Source organism: Lathamus discolor, unplaced genomic scaffold (assembly GCF_037157495.1).
Source record: "Lathamus discolor isolate bLatDis1 unplaced genomic scaffold, bLatDis1.hap1 Scaffold_83, whole genome shotgun sequence".
Taxonomy (NCBI): Eukaryota; Metazoa; Chordata; class Aves; order Psittaciformes; family Psittacidae; genus Lathamus; species Lathamus discolor.
Window position 1 is genome coordinate 350,039 of NW_027069393.1, and position 18,887 is coordinate 368,925.

Genomic DNA, 18,887 nt, shown 5'->3' on the forward strand with positions numbered 1-18,887 from the left:
ACTTCTAGGTGGGGTTTTGTTGGTGGTATTTTTTGTTTGTTTTTGTTTTAAACAAAATGATTTGTTTTAATAGATTGTTCTCTTTCACAGACTAATTGACACTGCTGAAAGGGCAGCTTTAAGACTTGACCAAAGAGTCTGGTTCACGCTAAAGTAGAGGCATAGCTTATAAACTGGTACCATGCAAATGGGTGGCAAATACAGAGCATAAGGGTGAACTGAAGAGCTTCACTCAAGAGAACTGTGGGGACAAAACCTGTCAGCTGAAAGGGTTCCCACAGCATCTCTCTGCTATCCCAATGAATGAGACAGGCTAGTGAAAGGCACAGACCAAAGAGCGAACTGAGATCAAATAAGAGGTGCTTGCAAATGATAAGTCTGTGCACTGCTGATACCTTGAAATCAAGTGATGATAGCCTTTTAAGTAATGTAAGGGAAAAAAACACTTGCATTATGAAGAGGTGGCTGCTAATGCCATGAGGCCTGGAACAGGCACTGGCACAGTGATACTGGGATGCCCTACCCATCTATCTGTGTGTACCCTTAATGGAGAGAGAAACCACCTACCCTGTGCTCATCCAAGACCCATGGACTGCAGTCATTAGTTCAGTCCTTGCTTCAGGGTCAGATGAGAGGGTTTTGTTCCTTATCCTGCTCCAGCTGCTCTGAGCAAAAACAGAGCTTCTGGTAGGCACCCCCATACACTGTCCTCACAGCATTTCCATACCTTAGCATTCTTTTCCCCTTTCTTAGCCTTCCTTTTTCCCACCATCTTTGTATCAACCTTTCTCCTCCCAATTTCCCCCCATGTAAACAACTCAAACCATAACTTTTTTTCCCACCTGCTCCTAGTTTTGCTTCATCCATTCCCAAATATGTGATTTCTGATCCTCTTACCTAAGCAATTTTGCCATTATATGGTATTACTGATGGTTACCTGGGTGTTGTTTGCCTTACAATATTCTATTCCCCCAAAGGTTCACAATACTCCCCTCCAATTATCTGTGGAGTCTGATGTTTTCTCAAACACCTCCCGCTTAACCACCTGTGAGATTCAGCCACCCCTCACAACTATAACTTTTGCTGGCTTCCCACGCAGCTACTTGTTATGTTCAGAAGTTTCTGGTGTCTTGTTCAGCAGATTTCCACCTCCTGCTCAACCACTTACCCTGAGCCAGGGCCTCCTCAGCAGCCATAACAATATGCCCACAGCAACTGATGTGAGCTGTTCTGGTCTAGTCCATTTCCCACTGCTTGAAGAAGGCTCAAAGTTCGGATGAGCTGTGATGGTGGCTGGCTGAAATCCTGAAGAACTTTTCTTCCATTCAACTCTCAGGTTAAGCATGTATCCTTGCAAGTTGGCTGATAATGGGAAAGCCATCTCATCGCCTCCTTAGTTTACAGAAGTAATTGTAAGACATATTTTGATATCAGTGATCTCGTTAGTCGTTGACTTGTCTGGTGGTTGGTTGTGATGGGTTTGTAACCTTCAGTTCTCTGGAGAGATGGACCATTTGTTTCCTTGTGGTTGATGTTTTGAATTTCTTCTATTCTCTGCAGGCATACATAGACCGCAATGTCTTCCACAAATTTATGATGAGCCTTTGTAACTTCACAAACCATCCTATCTGGCTGCACAGCAAACAAAACAACATGCAGTTGCGAAATACACTTGGTTTAGTTCTATCCCTAATGTACAGCAATAACTAAAAAAGGCAAAACACATGTATTTATGATTGATATCATAGCAGTTACCAGAAGACGGTATATTTTTCTGAATTTATAAAACCCCAAACACTGCCCACTCATTGCTTCTGCTTGCACAGTCCTCCTGTGAATTATAGTTAAACAACACCTCTCACTCAGGCTGATATCCATGGTGAATGCCTTTCAGTAACACGTTCTTGAAACAAACTTTTCCTTAACAATCTAGAAAACAGAGGTAGCCAAGTGAACAGTACATTCTGATTAACAGCGAGAAAAAGCCAACACAGAGAAATCAAACTTATGAGGTGACAAATGCTATGCTTAATTGTGAAAGAGATTCTCTCAGATCTTTGGTATGGCCTCCTGCTGCTGTGCAGCAGGTAAATGGCATGGACATCCACTCTGATTTCCCTTTACTAATTTAGCTCTGTTTCTGATATATTGTCATAATTTTCTTTCTTCCTCAGTAGTTTTACTTTTTAAGGAAGGACACCTAAACAAGCATTGCTGCATCCCTTATTCTCAGGCTTTTCTATTTCTAGCTTTGCTCACTGCACTCCTTTGTGCCTTAGATAAATATTCCAGCCTCTCTTGTGTCCTAGTTAGACGTAATAAAAGCACCAAGTAAAGATATCTTCAAATCTGGCACTAAGATGACTCATTCAAGAAGCGTTGTATCGCTAAGTCAAATCATGCAATCTGGTGTTGTGTTAAAGGGGCTCATGATAATCGTGTGAGGAAAAATCCACCATCTATGCTAAAATTGTCTAACCCAAAGACACATTTTTACACACACACAAAAAAAGTGTCAGCTGTCTGTCGCATCTGCCTCTCAGTGCACTCTACAAATGACAAGAGACACGAAACTCCTTCCCTTTCATTGCTGGTAGAACACTCCACACCCAACCCTCCCAGAGGGCTCATCGACTCTATGGCTTGACTTAATTCCAAGTTTTCTTTTTCCCAGATTTTCTTGATGTATTGACATACAGTTCCTTGTCGGCAGTCAGACAAATCTACACTTTGAAACTCTGCATCCTTCTTAGTCTTCCAAGTACGTAGGAAAAGCGGCATAACAGAACTAGAGTGTTCCCCATGCTCACTGAACACAGGACAAGAATCACAGAATCATAGAATCACAGAATAGTTAGGGTTGGAAAGGACCTCAAGATCATCTAGTTGCAACCCCCCTGCCATGGACAGGGACACCTCACACTAAACCATCCCACTCAAGGCTTCATCCAACCTGACCTTGAACACCGCCAGGGATGGAGCACTCACAACCTCCCTGGGCAACCGATTCCAGTGCCTCACCACCCTAACAGGAAAGAGTTTCCTCCTTAGATCCAATCTAAACTTCCCCTGTTTAAGTTTGAACCCGTTACCCCTTGTCCTGTCACTACAGTCCCTGACGAAGAGACCCTCCCCAGCATCCCTATAGGCCCCCTTCAGGTACTGGAAGGCTGCTATGAGGTCTCCACGCAGCCTTCTCTTCTCCAGGCTGAACAGCCCCAACTTCCTCAGCCTATCTTCATACAGGAGGTACTCCAGTCCCCTGATCGTCCTCGTGGCCCTCCTCTGTTCTTGTTCCAGCAGTTCCATGTGCTTTTTATGTTGAGGACACCAACAGAAAAAGCAACAGTCTTATTTGCTTTGCAGCAAACGGTATTTAGAAGTCTGACAGGTTCATGGCATAAGATTAAAATCAGACATCTTATTTCCATTTACCTTAATATAGTGGACGGAATGCTGTGGTAAGACAGAGGTTGATCACTTGTGGTATCACGCATCCCTACATTAACAGACAGAGGAAGAGACAAACAATTCAGCATTTTAACAGCTTCACCTATTTGATTTTGTCTGCTGAGGCAAATCTACCAACAGCCCTTAGTTTAACAATTAAGGTGAGATGTAGCAGTAAATACAGCCAAACTTTGGAATAATTTGCCAAAGATATTAGCAGAAAATATATCTTAAAACCTCTTTAAGAACCAGGTTAGGTGAATATCAGGTTAGGTGAATAACCAGGTTAGGTCAGGAGTCTTTGATCCCAATATAAGACACGCAAGGGAAGACAGGGTTTGTCTTTCCAGTAAACTCACAGTCCCCCTTTCCCCTTCTACTTCCTGTGACCTTCTGAACAAATTATTTCATCTTGAAAAACTATCATATAATATCTGAGCTACCAAAGAGGTCTACAACAAGCAATGAACAGAAGAAACAAACCAATATGTTCCGAATGTTTAATTAAGGGCTAAGACTCTTTCTCTAACTCTGGTATTTTTTCTTTAGACCATCTTCAAGACATGAGGACCTCTGTTTTACCTTTTGAATGTAAGGGGTACCTTGAGGGTACTCCTCGATGAAGAAAGTCCAATATTAAGAAGTGAACATGAATATTCAATCCAGGTTTTCCATTCTTATACATTGTTCCTGACCAAAACAAAATAAAGGAGGACTTGTTTGAAAAATCATGGCAGTCAAGTGAAGTTCCTGACAACTGCAAAAAGGGTAATATAACTCCCATTTTCAAGAATGGGAAAATGGATGACCCAGGGCATTACAGACCAGTCAGTCTCCCCTCTGTGCCTGGCAAAATATTGGAGCAGATTCTCCTGGAAAGCACGCTAAGGCACATGAAAAACAACAGGGTGCTTGATGACAAGCCAGCATAGCTTCACTAAGCAAGAGTACTTACTCCACAGTAAGAGTACACCCTCAGCCACAGCAAGAACGGCTTTGAGCATTTGCAAGTGAGCACAAAGATGAATACTGGAACCTTCAACTGAGTAATCTGTGAACAAGCAAACACCCCAACAGCAAGAAAACCTCGTTAGAAGTAGCTGCTAGAGTCAACAGAAACACAAGCTCCATACCCACTCCAGTTAAGCACAAAAGCCTGAAGCAAAAAGCAGACAACAGTTGAATCACGACAGCTGAGAGATGGGGATCTTGGGAATCCATTACCCCTCAGGACTGCCAGAGGAAGTGTCCTGATCAAGAGCAAATCTCATGGCATGTATTTTCAGGAAGTGGCCCTGAAATGGGGAAGGCCCCGGAGAAGCTCTCTCAGAAGTGAGACTTTTATTCCTGGAACAGAAACCTTTGTGACTATGCCATAACCAGATGAAAGGAAGTCTCCATCCACACGTATCTCCCCACGCGGCAGAGTAACAGAAGGTCCCTCACGTTATGCTGAGGCAGCAGGTACTAGCTGCCAGCCAAAGGAAGGATGCTATTCAAGCAGACCTGCAGCTCAGCCTCCACAGGGCGAATCTTGCACTGTCTTTCCTTTGAAAAGTCAATGCGGAGGGATTTGGACATATATAACAGCATCTGAAAACCCAAATGCATGCAGACACGTAATAAGGGAAGACTTCTGCTGCTATCCAGCCACCTCAGTCTGCGAGGGTACTGCACATCTGTGAAATACAAGTGGCTAAATGATCCTACCAACATCCCATTTTCCTGTAGTTCAACATCAGCCAGAATCCTCATGGATAAAACAACTCCCAGATCACAACTCTAAAAATACATCTGCAGGGCTCCAGAGGGCTTGAAGGTTGCTTCCCTGAGCTATAACATCCCTGTTGTGCTGGAGGGAAAGCTTTACAGCAGCTCATTAAACCACAACTCCATCTGCTGCACAGTTCTGCCAACGTTTGTTTGATTTGGGAAACTTCCTTCAATTCACCATAAAGATTGATTCCCAAAGGAAACAAAAGAAAACTAACAATGTGCCTGTCTCCAGCCAAAAGTCACCCCCTTAGAGTTGAAAATTGGGCCATACAGTCACACTTTTACTCCTTTCTTCTGTGCTACAGTAACCAGAACTAAAATTCAGGTAAATGTGATTTAAGCAGCAAACCAAAGCCCCACTTGCCAAAATCACAGGCCAGAAAGTCTGAAGTAATTAGGGGGACACAGCCCAGTTCCATGCACACAACCACACCAGCTGCTTTGCCAGCAAAGCCTTGTGCTTCACACCTAGGCTTCTCCTGCATGTTTGTTCACAGCAGATGATACATAACACTTCTCTTCCTTTAAAACCTACCAACCCATCCTTGTTTGGGCACTGCTGATGGGTCACTGGGACCAGCCCAGCTGAGCTGGGTCAGACTGACCCCTACACAGGGAGCACAGATCCAGCCCCAGGCTGCCACCAGACACTGGCAAAGGCTCTGCCAGTGGCAAAGAGGAACATCATTTCCTTGTGCAACAGCTTCACTGCATTATTACAAGAAAATGTTTTTCACAATTACATTGAAAAAAACCCAGATGGTTTGGAACACATGTTAGTACTCCATGCAACACAGAAACAGTTCAATGCCGTGTTATAGCATCCACCTCCTTCTGCAGAGCTGAGAGAATGCTACTTCTATTCTCTTAGTGCCACTCTCTTCTGTTGAGAAAGCTTTTTGGAAAGATTGCATCTCATCTGCACATCCACAGCACCTACCAAAATCCAATTCCCATCTCATGCCAAGCCTCTGCAACCCAACAGCAAGAGAGGGATGTCAGAAGAGCACCTCTGACACATGAACAAGGACAGGGGAATACTGTGCCTGCTTTGGCAACGCAAGTATCAGCAAAGGAAGCAAAATTGTGGCTCACCTTGTAACAGGAAAGAAACAGCAGCTCCCACTGTCCAAAGCTGCTCTTCACACAGAGCAGGGGGACACTGGACAAGGTGAGGATGTGTTGGCACTTGAGAGCCACCTACAAACTGCACTGACCACTGCAAGCAAGAACCTGGAGAGCTGCTGCAGCTGCAGGCCCAGCCTGTGCGGCTTGTCCCACAGAACACGAGTGCAGCCAAACACAAGGTCCAACCTGGGCTTACTTTTAAAGTAACTTTTCCTTTTTCCACCCTTATTTATCAGGGATTCCCAAGTCCTACCCAGATAAGACAAGTCTCAAGAGCTCTTGTAATATTATTTATGAATTATAATCCTTTTCAATAGACAAGATTTAGAGAAGAAAGATTTGAAGGAAAGGGTGAAGTGTCCCTGTGACAAATCCAGATTTTAATGCTAGAACTAGTTGCCAAGCAGTTAAAGGATATTTATCAAAGCTTGTTTTAAAATGTAGGCTCACACTGAATTCTGAGCCACAGCAGCAGAGATCAAAGCCCAGCACAGCCAAATGAGCTCTTGCAGATGAAAGCAGTGTTCCTATAGGAATCTTTCACACATTAAAAGTTCCAGGAAGTTTTTGGAGAGCTCTAAACCTCTATATCAGTTTTAGTTGATTTTAAATCTGACGGTTAAGTACCCCAGCCTCATGCAGGTAGCTTAAAATACAGCTAACAATTCTTGGAGACTCCAAGAAGTTTCTGCCTGCAACTCAAAGTTGCAGACAACCCTTTTTCTGTAAGCCTTATACCTTAAGCACCTTATATCTTAACACTCACTGCCTCATTTCAAATAGAACTTCACCAGAAGTTTCGTCATCCAGTGTCAGCAAGGTTTGATCTTCCACAGCCCTCACATGCTCACAAAGGGGGTGATGGACACTCCCAGTGCTGGTGAACAGTTTCCCATTCAATGGCTTTTCAGGCAAGAGAGCCAAAGGGGATCAGGAAACATCCCCCGTGGCAAATGCACACAAAAGGAAACAAACCTCTTGACCATATATTGTTTCCTGTAAACCCCATCTCATTCTTGCTCTCTGTCCTGGGTTTACCAGGAGTCGTTTTGCTCCTTCTTAGTAACTGGTGCAAGCTCTGTGTTTTGACTTCCAGCCTGGGCAGAGAGCTGATAACACCGATTGTTTTTAGTTGTTGCTAAGTAATGTTTATTCTGGCCAAGGACTCTGCGAGTCTCATGCTCTGCTGGGGACGAGGGGGGCCGGGGGAAGGCGGAGGCAGGGCACCTGACCCAGGCTGGCCGGGGAGGTGTTCCATACAACAGCACGTCATGCCCGGAGAGGTAACTGGGAGTTACCCGGAAGGGCACGCTCTCTCTCTTTGGGGGGGTCGAACTCGTTTGGCGGTGGTATCGTATTCTCTTGTTATTTTCTCTTATCAATATTATCATTGGCGGTAGCAGCAGTGATTTGTGTTATACCTTAGTTACTGGGCTGTTCTTATCTCAACCTGTGGGAGTTACATTCTCCTGATTCTCCTCCCCATCCCTCCGGGAATGGGGAGGGTCGGGGGGGGGGGGGGTGAGTGGACGACCTGTGTGGATTGGTTTAAACCACAACACTCTCTCTCACACACAGACACACAACCCCCACCCCCCCCACCCCCCCTTTTTTATTTACATTGCAAATGTGACTCTCAGCATCACTAAACTTCTTGTTTGGGAAACCAAGAACATTAATCTCAAAACTGTGTCAAGAGAACATGCCCATTTGATTGCTTCCCAGCCCATCAACAGAAAATTAGGGTATTATCATCACTATTACTCATGCCTGCAGTTTAGAAATACAAAGGTTAATAAAGCCATTTCATTCCCTGGGAACAAGTCTAGATTGATCTGTCTTTCCAGTCCATCAGTCTCCCAGCTGTGGGAGACAATCCACCTGAAGAAACGGTATCCCTGTGATTAACAGCAGTCCTGCAGGCCACAGACACACCCATTAGATTTCATATTTGGTCTGATAAATACATTTCAGGGGAGTAACTTTGGAGGACAGGGAAAACGTGCCACAACTGTAGAAGTCCACTTAGTTACTAAATTCACTAAGAACCACCATTGCCTTCTCCTGGTGCATAAAAGCCATTTGGAGAATAGGTACTAGGCCTAGAAATAAGCAGCTGGAAGGGTGGTAAATGCAGAGAAAGCCCAGACCTTCACCCACCTACTTCTGCATCATCCATCTCTGCTTGGCACCACAGCCTTGGCTCACCAGGCATCCAACAGAAGCAGCTTCAGACCTCCCCAGGCCTCCTCCAGGCCGCAGTCCTATCACCCACTGGTGAACTTCCACCCCCAGCTATTCCCCTTCATGAAACCATAGGCATTATCTGCACTCACATCAAAGTCTGGGTCCAGCTCAGAAACCTGACCAGCATCATCTGCCACTATATCCCCTGCAGCAAGTTCCAAAAGTTGAATTAGTTGGCAAACAAAGGGCTGGCTTTTAGCAGCTCTGAAGCAGTCCCCACCACACAGTACGTGATTTGGTAAACCGAGGGTGGGATTTACTTTTGTATCAGCCACCATTTTATGTATTTGAATGATTTCCTGTTGCCACCCAACCTCCTGCCAATTTTTGTGCTCAGACTCAGTGTGCAAAAGGCACCAGCACCTTCAACTGTGCGCCTGCACCTTCAGGAGCTCTTTGAAACTCCACCTCTTTCCCAAGGGAGAGTAGCTCCCCGAGAGTAGTTCCTAAGTAGAATAGCTACGACTGACAGGAAAAGAGCTTCTGGCATTCACCTTGAACTATTGAAGTCATCTGCCTCACCCAAACGACTGCAAGAACCCAGCATCTGTCTCAAGCCCTTTGATGATACTTCATGAAGTGCAGGGAAGCACAGGGAAAAAAGCAGGAGAACAGAACTCAGCCTTGACTACCATCAGGTCAGGCAACAGGAGATGAATGCAAAATTAAATTAAGATCACCTGCAGAGATGTGAGGAAACGTTTATTACATAAAACTCCACAGCTTCACTCTGCCAGCCCATAAAAAGCAGGACAACAAGGAATTCTGACCATCTGTGACTGTACATCTGTCTTATCCACGAGTGATTTTCACTAGAGGCACTACTTGCCTGCAGAAGAGATCAAAGCTGGACCCTAAACTGCTGCAAACTAACCATATTGCACAGGCAGAACCTGCTATTCCATCTCCTATTTGCAGAGGAGTTAACAAATACCACTGACATCCACAGAATCTCTGCTCAAAACTGTTTAGGAACATTTCAAACCCAAGTAACTTGGTGTATGAAGAAGCACCTGATACAACCCTGAAGTGCACCGGTTCTCTTGAGACTTGTTAGCTTGTGTGTGGATAGTTCAGCTACAAAAACCCAAAGCATTGCCTGTGCTGGGAGGGATTACTGCAAGACAACAGATGGTGTCAGACTCATTTTACATAGTTCAGCATTCTGCAGGAGGAAAAACGGCTGAAGGGACAGGGCAGCTCATGTGGAAAAGTTCTTGTTGCACAAACTCATGCCACTAAAGTGAGGACGTGACTTAAACTGAGATTTAAACAACTAAATCTCCTTGCCTGGGAGCACGAGAGCCTGATCATGATAAATTACTTTCATAAATGCAGATCATCCTGCTCTTTCATGTCAAGTCTTCATTTATTTTAATTATAGTAAATAACTGCACCTATGGGGCCATTTTACAGTTCAAGTGTTTGCATAAACCTGGTGCAGGTCAACACGCACATTCCCTGGGAGATTCGACGCCCAGACACGGTCATTCCTCCTCCAGCTAATGAAGGACGGCCGGCAGCTTGGGCTCCTTGGGATATACCTACAGACCTAACTCCTGTCATTGCCCCACTCAAGAGAACTGAGGACTTACATGAAGTCACTGCTGGAAGCCCTTTCACCTCTACTTACTCTGGTTACAAAAGTATGAAACTAGAAATGTAGATTACAGCTAGGCTCATCAGCCATGCAGAACAGGAATAGAGGAGCCAGGAATGAGAAATACATCCTTTAAAGCTTCAAAACTAACCCAAAGTTCTAGACATGACTAGAGCAGTGGCATCAGTGACACAGAAAGGACGATCCATGGCTTTAGGGCCTCCTGTCTCACCAGCTGATCACAGGGCATATACAAAAGGGCCAGGACACTTCCATGCACAAGAGTGTACTTCCGGTCCCTCAACACCTGCACTCTCAGGATTTCACCATTTGCAGAAGCAAGAGGGCAGCATCCAGCTGCACACGAGTGTCTTTGCGTGGCAGCACTTGTCACTGACCGCTGGTGACGAGTACACACAGGCAGGAGAGGAGAAAGGACTACAGCGCAGCCACACAGGGAGAGATTGAGCCCTTCTCCCTCCAATCGGTTCATCTTCTTGTGCAAGCTGCAGTGCACCAGGTCCATACAAGCTCAGGCGCAGGAGCTCTCACACAGCAGCCTGCCTTGCCCCACATCACTGGGGCAACTCTCCTCACAGAGCTTGTTACAAGCAGTGGGGAGGATTTTACCTCCTTTCCCCTCCCTAAGGTCAGGAACAGAGATCCCGTGCTCTCTTCCAGAGCACGCAGCCTCCTGTGATCTAAGGCCTGGACTTCGCAGAAAAAGCTGTGAGAAGTCCACAGTGTAGAGCAATGCAAGACAAGGAAGGTGCAGTTACAGACAGAGGTAGGTTTGTTGAGGAAGGGGTGGAGAGCAGCTCAAGGATGCACAGGGAAAGACCCACCACAGAAAGATTGCTAAGGGGGAAATAGTCAGCAGCTGGCAACAGTCATCCCAGGTCCCTCCTGGTCACACCCTTCCCATCCCAACTGCCAGCTGCTCAGCTAGCAAAAAGTGCTGGGAACACAGGAAGGTTTAGCCTAGTACCGATGCGTATTCTCACTCCTTCCTCTGTGCTAACCAGATAAAGGAGTCTGATGTATTCTGTTGGCAGACTGCACACAGAAAATGAAACATGAACAGACCCACACAGGAAGGGAGACAGCAACACCCTGGCATAAAGCAGCATTATGGTTGTCTGCCAGGCTCAGCACAGGTCACATCAAGCTCCCACAGGCAGATTTGTGTTTAGACACTGGACTGTGAATCACAGCAACAGAGATGGATATTCAGATCTGAACAGTGGAAGTCATAACCCTCATGGTTACCACTGCAGTATTTGCTCAGTGAACACGTCCCAGTTAGCCAGGAAGTATATCCAACACACCTCCAAGTTTAATCTTGTCTGGGGACAGGTTCTCCAACAGCTCCTACTTTACTCTCCCTTTAACTAAATCCAACCAATTCAAATCCAGCAAGCGTATTTTAATCAATTCAACTGACAAAGACCCGATAGTTCCACACTCGCTGTAACAGCGGTACCTTTGCTCCCTTCATGTGCCTCATGATATTGCCAGGATCTTCAACATCAAGGACAGAACTTGCCCCTCCAGCTTCCTCAGCATCAGCCTCCTCCTCACTACTGCTTTCAAACAACTCTTCTGCCTGTGTAAGAGATCGGACAAAAATCCAAATGGAATGTATTTGAATGTTAAACATTAGATCTTCATCTATGCTAAACAGTGAAATCAGCTCTCACACTCGGAAAAGATAGTGAAAAACAAGGAACAGTCTACCAATAACCTGTATAATGTGTACAAGATGAATAGACACCAAAGAAAGCCCCAGGTTTAAATGCAAGAGTTCAGTAGCAACAGACTGCCTGAAGCTCAGCCCAGCTTTCTTGCCTCCAGATTATTCCCTTTACCTCATGCGCCCATCTGATCCCATGACAGGCAATTGGAGAAGTCAGACTCCCACTGTGTACTGTGATCATCCGGAAGGATAAAGCCCTTCAACTCCCCCAAGTGCCCCTTGGCATCTGATGAACAGGGAGTCAAAGATCTGCTTTCCAAGTGAAACTCTTCACACAGCAGAAACATCGTCTCCCTTTTTGTATGCAGGCAACGTACAACAGAAGAGCACTGGTGGAACAGCAATGCTTATTCCTCTTGTTCCTGCAGCAAGCAGCACCCTCAAACCCACTCAGACAGAAGAGACCTTGTTTTCCTACAAAATTCAACATGGCCATCATAGTCATTTCCAACTCGAAGCAAACGCCTTGCTGGCAGGATTCAAGTGCCACAGCACTTCTGGGTCTTGCATTATAGAGCAAGAAAGAGGATTTCTTATTTAAGCCTGCAATCAACAAACACTCCAGAAGACACACAGATGATTACAGACACACATTCAGAGCAAATACAGGACTTGCTCAGATAACACTCCCCCAGCTGCCTTTGGAAAAACCTTGGGATTCAGGCAAAGCACCTAAATTTCCCCAAGCTGAAATGGAAGTGGGTTAACTGCTCACAGAGAACTAAACGTAAACTTGGCCATGAGACAAAGCAAATGCTCTGAAAAGAGCCCAGGCTGGTTCCCTGCAGCACGCATCACAACATATACCCCCCCCCCCACTCAAGAGGAAGACTCCCTCATCATACATGCCATACATGCCATCTAGCCTAGGTCCATCAGCCATCATTAATTCTTCGGTCCTTCTTGGGTGGCTTATTCTAATTGCTATCTGCCATGGGATCTCATCCCTCTTCCCCCTCTGCTCCAGAAAAAAGAGGTATCAAGCTCCCAAGGAAACCCTCTGGACTGTAGGAGAAAGGAGGGAAGTGAAACAGTGCTACAAGGGGTACTAAACCAGAAATAAGGTCCCACTGATTTGGGCTTTACCTCGGTATTCTCATATTCTGATGCCCCCTGTTCATGATCTGAACTCTCCCTGCTCTGCTTCCCTGGAGATTTGCACTTCCCTTTCTTGCACTTCCCAATGCAGGGCTTCTTCTCCCCTCTGCAGAGGGCCTGAAGCTGACTGAGGAACTTGGCTTTCCAAGCTTCGAAGTCAGTCTCAATGGTGCCATGCTTGCTCTGGGCCACGTTACAGTCCCCCTCAGCACGAGTCATGATCTGGCTGGCGCTGAGCATCCACAGCCACCTGTCAGTATTTCTTTCAACCTGGGATAAGATCAAAGTTAGAGGGAAATTAAATGAAGGCCAAGTTAAACAAAGCAGGCAACTAAGAAAGCAAGGACCAAGCCTGGAAAGAGGGCTGCACAGGACTGCAGGACTGGCACTTCTGGACTCTCCCTCACCTGCCGGCTCAGAGCACACACAGTCTGAACACCACCACACCTGGATTAGACATTACAAAAATAATGCTTCCCTGTGAGGGTGCCGAGGCGCTGGCACAGGGTGCCCAGAGAAGCTGTGGCTGCCCCATCCCTGGCAGTGTTCAAGGCCAGGTTGGACACAGGGGCTTGGACCAACCTGCTCCAGTGGAAGGTGTCCCTGCCCATGGCTGTGGGTTGGAACTGGATGAGCTTTAAGGTCACTTCAAAACCAAAGCATTCTATGATTGAAAACACCTCTGCTATCAAAACCCATGTGGTAGGAAGTGAGCTCTGGAAACAAGCTCCGTTATGCTATGCTTGGTCAAAATGGCCACATGCCTAACACATTTCCTGTGGCTCCAGTTACACAAACATAACAACCACGTGACAAGTCGTGCCATTTTTCTGACCAAGACGAAACTCACTACAAGGCTCAGATACTGCTGCATGCCCACTTCTATGGGCAACCTGTGCCAGCGGCTCACCAAAATCACAGGGAAGATTTTTTTCCCTATTGGCCATTCTCAGCCTCCCGTCCATCAGGTTAAAGCCATTCCCCCTTGTCCGATCCCTGCAGCCCGTTATGCAAAGCCCCTCTCCAGGTTTCTCATCAGACCCTTTAGGCACTGGGAGCTGCTCTAATGTCTCTGCAGAGCCTTCTCTTCTCCAGCCTGAACCAGAGCAGCTCTCCCAGCCTGACTCCAGAGCAGAGCTGCTCCAGCCCAGGCAGCATCTTTGTGGCTTGATCCAACAGCTCCACATCCCACGTGTTGTTGCCCCAGAGCTGGATGCAACAGAGGGAGGGTCTCACCAAAACAGAGTAGATGAGGGGAACCACCTCCCTCAACCTGCTGGCCACACTCTTTTTGGTGCAGCCCAGAATGCCATTAGCTTTCTGGGCCAATTCTCACACAAACTACCAGTAACGGGCAGGTATGTAGCATTTATGATAGCTCAGCCTTTCAGAGGAGCAGAAGTCAAAGAATGGTGCACAGGAGATACTTACTGTGTTGTAATGATCAACATACACAGAGTTTCCCAAGCCAAGCACAGCATATCTCGGGCCCTTCAGATAGGCTTTCCCTAAGCGAAAGTCACTTGCAGCCTCTTCTAACCACCTCCAGAACCAGGCTGCACTCTCGGTTGGCTGCTCATCTGTGTAGGTAGCCACCAAGAACACACAGATGTTCCGGCTGGTTGTCTAAGAACAGAAACAGAACACAAGAGAAAAGATCACTCCGTTTTTCTGAGCACTTTAGGAAGAGAGCTGGAACATGCGGGCACCCGAAAGAAGTCAAAAGATGAGATTTTTCCTGACTGGTTGAATAGTTTTTGGTGCGGGAAGCTGCAGGTGATAATCCCAACAGTGGTGGATGGCCATCCTCCCTGCAAAGCCATCTTAAATTAACCAAAAGAAAACAAGCTCTCTTTCCCCTGCTTAATGGAGTGGTAAAACAGAACGGGACACCTACCTTAACCACCCCAATCAACAGCTTCCAAAACATGCTCTTGCAACCATAACGCCCCCCATACATTGAAAAAGCAATTATCAATATTGACAGAAGAAAAAGCCACCAAGGATTCCCCAGCTCAAATACTGCTCACAAGAAGTTTCTAAGTCTAAAAGCTGCAGAAGAATCACCATCTACTTACTCCAGGTTTGAACCCTTCCCAGGCGGACACTGTCACAGACAGAACAGGGGCCCTGGTGCAGACACTGTCCACTACTCACAGCTGAGTTACAGAACTGGCTTGTACAAAGCCATGCTCAGCATAACACGTCCTACACGAGCCTTTCCTCACTACTTTCAGCATTTAGCTATTTGTTGCCAGGGACTAATGGACTGCACTTGCTTCCATGAAAGGAAAGCAAATTTCAACACACAGCTTTGGGGATTTCCAGGAGAACTGGAGAGAAATACAAGACAACAGCCTTCACAACCCCAGGGAAAGCTTGCATTTATTATTGCCATTTACAACATACCTACCTCCCCTAACAAACAATCGTCTGGATCATAGTCTCCCATGCTAATGACTTCCACTGGCACATTAAAGGAAATAACTGCTTCAGCAAGAGCTCTGGCAAATCTCTGAAAAAAGAAACAGAGACTGTGACCAAGTGCTACAACCCAGGTACCTCAAAGGTCAAACAGCCCTGCTGTGCCCAGAGACAAGACTTCTCCCAGCACAGCAAGAATATACTGGCTGGAAGAAGAGAATCACATGAATTTTATGATTAATGAGTTTATATTTACACACACAAACGAAATTTCTTTTTGAAGAAGCACCTGAAAGAGCACTTCTCTCTAAGGAGACCAGCTAGCAAATTAAGAGTATATTTGAGGCCAGGGTGGATGGGGCTTGGAGCAACTTGCTCTAGTGGAAGGTGTCCCTGCCTGTAGCAGGGGGTTGGAACTGGATGAGCTTTCAGGTCCCTTTCAACACAAACCAGGCTGGGCTTCTATAATACTCTTAAAATAATAAAATAATAAATAATAAATAAAATAAATAAATAATAAATAAAAATAAAATAAATAAATAAAAATAAAATAAATAAATAATAAATTAAAATAAATAAAATAAAATAATAAAATAATAAAGAATAAACTTTAAGCTTCCCCACATGCATACCCCACATGAAGGCAGTAGTAAAGCTCTTATTTTTATATACTTTTCACTTATCTTTCCTGTTGGGCAACAACTTCTTATGACCTAAGGAACTCTGATTTTTACACACTGTAGTGTTTCTAAGGCAAGCAACATACTCGAAGCTCAACATTTCAACTCAACATCACGCACATGGAAAAAAGCACCTTATACCTTTGCCGTGCCAGTCTGAGACCCATAGAAAACCTTTACCCCCGCAACATACACCTCCTTTCTCTGTGGGGTGGCACGCCCATTGACTAGCTTGTCTTCTATCCCTTTAGAAGAAGCAGGATTCCCAGTGGGTTTTTCACCCTGTGGAACAAGCACTGTGTCGCGTTCCATCCCTTTTCAAAGCGATGGCAACCCCATTTTTCCCAAAAGCATTGAAAATTCCAGTCCTCTGACCAGACTCTCAGCACCATGCAAATGGAACAAAGCATTTGAGTGTCTCTCACCCTACACAAACACACAAGTAGCTATCTCCGAACTAGGCCACGCTACAACACGCTCATCTCACACACTGCTGACATAACAAGCTCCAGCTGAAGCCAAGAACTTCCCAACTCATGCAGCAGAACTTCACTCACCTGAAGGAGAAGGATTTAAATTCCCGAGTGGCCTAATCCTACTCTGCTCCCCAAACCAGCACAACCTTATCATTAACATCACAGGCAAAGTAAGAACACCGTGCAGAAGCAGAGTGATTTGCCTGAAGTGACAGAGCAACCCAGGCTGACACACTCCCTCAGTAACAAATGGGAAGCGTTCAGCTGAGCTCTGCTGTAACAGCAGAGCAAAGAGGGCGTTCAGCTACCCACAGACATAAAACAACCCAGACTGAGGATTACAACCACCAGACACACTGAACTACAGCTGGCACGTGCAACAACCCAGGTGGGCCCACAGTGAAGTAGCACATTTCACTGCACCAGGGGGTGCCTTTCCCCAGCAACTGCTCACTTCCACACACGGATTTTTTTGACTCTTCTCAAAGCACTTACATGCTCTGTCACCTTCTTCTGGGGTTTGGAGGTGGAGAACTGAATGACAATCCAAATGCTGATCCCAAGAGCAACCGCAGAATAGACGTAAAGCCTGTGCAGCCGTAAGGACTCCAGGCAAGTAGAGAAGAAGCTCCACATGTCCATTGAGACATCTAAATCTAAAACAGATCACGCATTTAGCAAGAGTGGATTCTACCAGCACAAACTGAGAATGAACACAACAAACCCAGCCATCCCACACCTGCAGGCTCAGGCCAGCGGCCTGATGCCAGGCGCTGCAAAAAACAGCCTTTGTCTAAAAGCAAGGCACTACAAGGAGCCTTCACCTCCTCAGAGGTGCACCAGCTGAGCTCCACCTCTGCTTACACTGTCCTGGGGAATCTCTGGCTTCTCCTCAGAGAGCACCAGTTTTGCTACAGGCAAAGGCAGAAAACACTTGATCTGTGCAAGTGTCTGAAAGGAAACAGTCCCTGGGAAACATCCAGGGTATCATCCTGGCCTTAGTTTTGCACAGATCCAACGCCTGCAGGTCTCGAGCTACAAAGCTCCATGGCAAGGGGCAAATCACTTCCAAGTGCTCGCTGCTGAGCACAACCCTTGCTCGGACACCTGAGGTGCCACGCTGCTTACGAGAGCTTTGACGCGCTTTCGTGGCCAGCCCAAAACCTCGATTCAGGCCGCAGCCCTGACGGGAAGCCCTTCCCCAGCAGCACTGAACCTCCCAAGGAGCAGAGCTGGGAGCGCTGCGGCTCCCCCCGCGAACCCCTCGAGGGGCGCTCCGGGCACCGGCAGCACCCCGGGAACCCCGCTCCCCCCCCGCGCAACCCCTGCAGCTCCCCACGGAACACCCCCCCCTCCCCCGTGCCTCACCGCCGATGGAGCTGTGCCCCCGGCCCTCACCCCTCTGCCTGCCCCACACCTGCCCCTCCGCACGCACCATTGCCTCCTGCCCCGAGCTCGCCCAGCACAGGGCACCACGGCAGATCCTCACGCAGACCTCTCGTCCCCTTGCCCCGAAACCACCTCACGGCTGTTACCCCACACCCGGCCCTTCCCCACCAGAACACCCTCCCCGCTGCAGCTCCCTGCCACACACCCCCGAGCTCCGGCACGGCCAAGCCCGGCTCCGCCATTCCCGCTCCCTCCCGGCCCCCGCCCGGCCCCCGCCCGGCCCTCGCACGGACACCCGCCTCCCTCCGCTCCGCTCCGCTCCCGCGGCCCTCACCGCCACACAGCTCCCGCCTGCGGCCGCCGCGCACCCTCTCCCCGCGGATAGAGCCTGCGGAGCCACAGGGAGGCGGGGAAAGCGCAGGGACGGCCACAGAGGAACCACGGCAAAGCGGAGCCAGCCAATGACAGCACAGCGCTGGGCGGCCCCGGCCAATGGGCAAACGGCGCGGGGCGGGCCGGAGCGCAGCCGCCCGCCCGTGGGGCAGCCGCGGCCGCGTCCCATCCTGCCCGCCCGCATGGGGTCCGCCCCCCGCATGGGGCCGTGGTGCGGGGGAAGCGCTTCGAGATCGCCGCTACCGCAGCAAAGCCCTGGGCAGGGGCAGGGGCAGGGGCAGCGCAGCGCAGCGCAGCGCAGCGTGAGGGCCGGCCGGCGCTGGCAGGGCCGGGTGCGGCTCCGGTCTGTGGTGGGGGGATCCGGTGTGTTCACAGCCTCTGCTGCACTCTGGGGAGACATCCCCCGCCCCTCGCCACAGTCCTGCATCCAGCTCTGGGGCAACAGCACAAGAGGGACATGGAGCTGTTGT

At 47.6% G+C, this 18,887-nt stretch overlaps 2 protein-coding genes across 2 annotated transcripts in view; one reads left to right on the top strand and one right to left on the bottom strand.

Annotated features, from left to right (window-relative positions):
- LOC136007021 (S-adenosyl-L-methionine-dependent tRNA 4-demethylwyosine synthase TYW1-like) lies at positions 1-18,440 on the bottom strand. The gene is made up of 8 exons (XM_065664965.1): positions 18,359-18,440; positions 17,131-17,291; positions 16,301-16,441; positions 15,469-15,570; positions 14,487-14,681; positions 13,044-13,325; positions 11,685-11,807; positions 1-1,632 (listed from the first exon to the last, which is right to left on the bottom strand). The coding sequence occupies exons 2-8, from the start codon at positions 17,275-17,277 to the stop codon at positions 1,399-1,401; spliced, it is 1,224 nt and encodes a 407-aa protein (XP_065521037.1). The 5' UTR covers positions 17,278-17,291; positions 18,359-18,440; the 3' UTR covers positions 1-1,398.
- LOC136007007 (proline-rich protein 2-like) overlaps positions 18,009-18,887 on the top strand; it is a 20,199-nt gene continuing 19,320 nt past the window's right edge. Inside the window, exon 1 of the mRNA XM_065664962.1 lies at positions 18,009-18,780. Coding sequence (XP_065521034.1) covers positions 18,009-18,780 — 772 coding nt within the window. The remainder of the gene's footprint in view (positions 18,781-18,887) is intronic.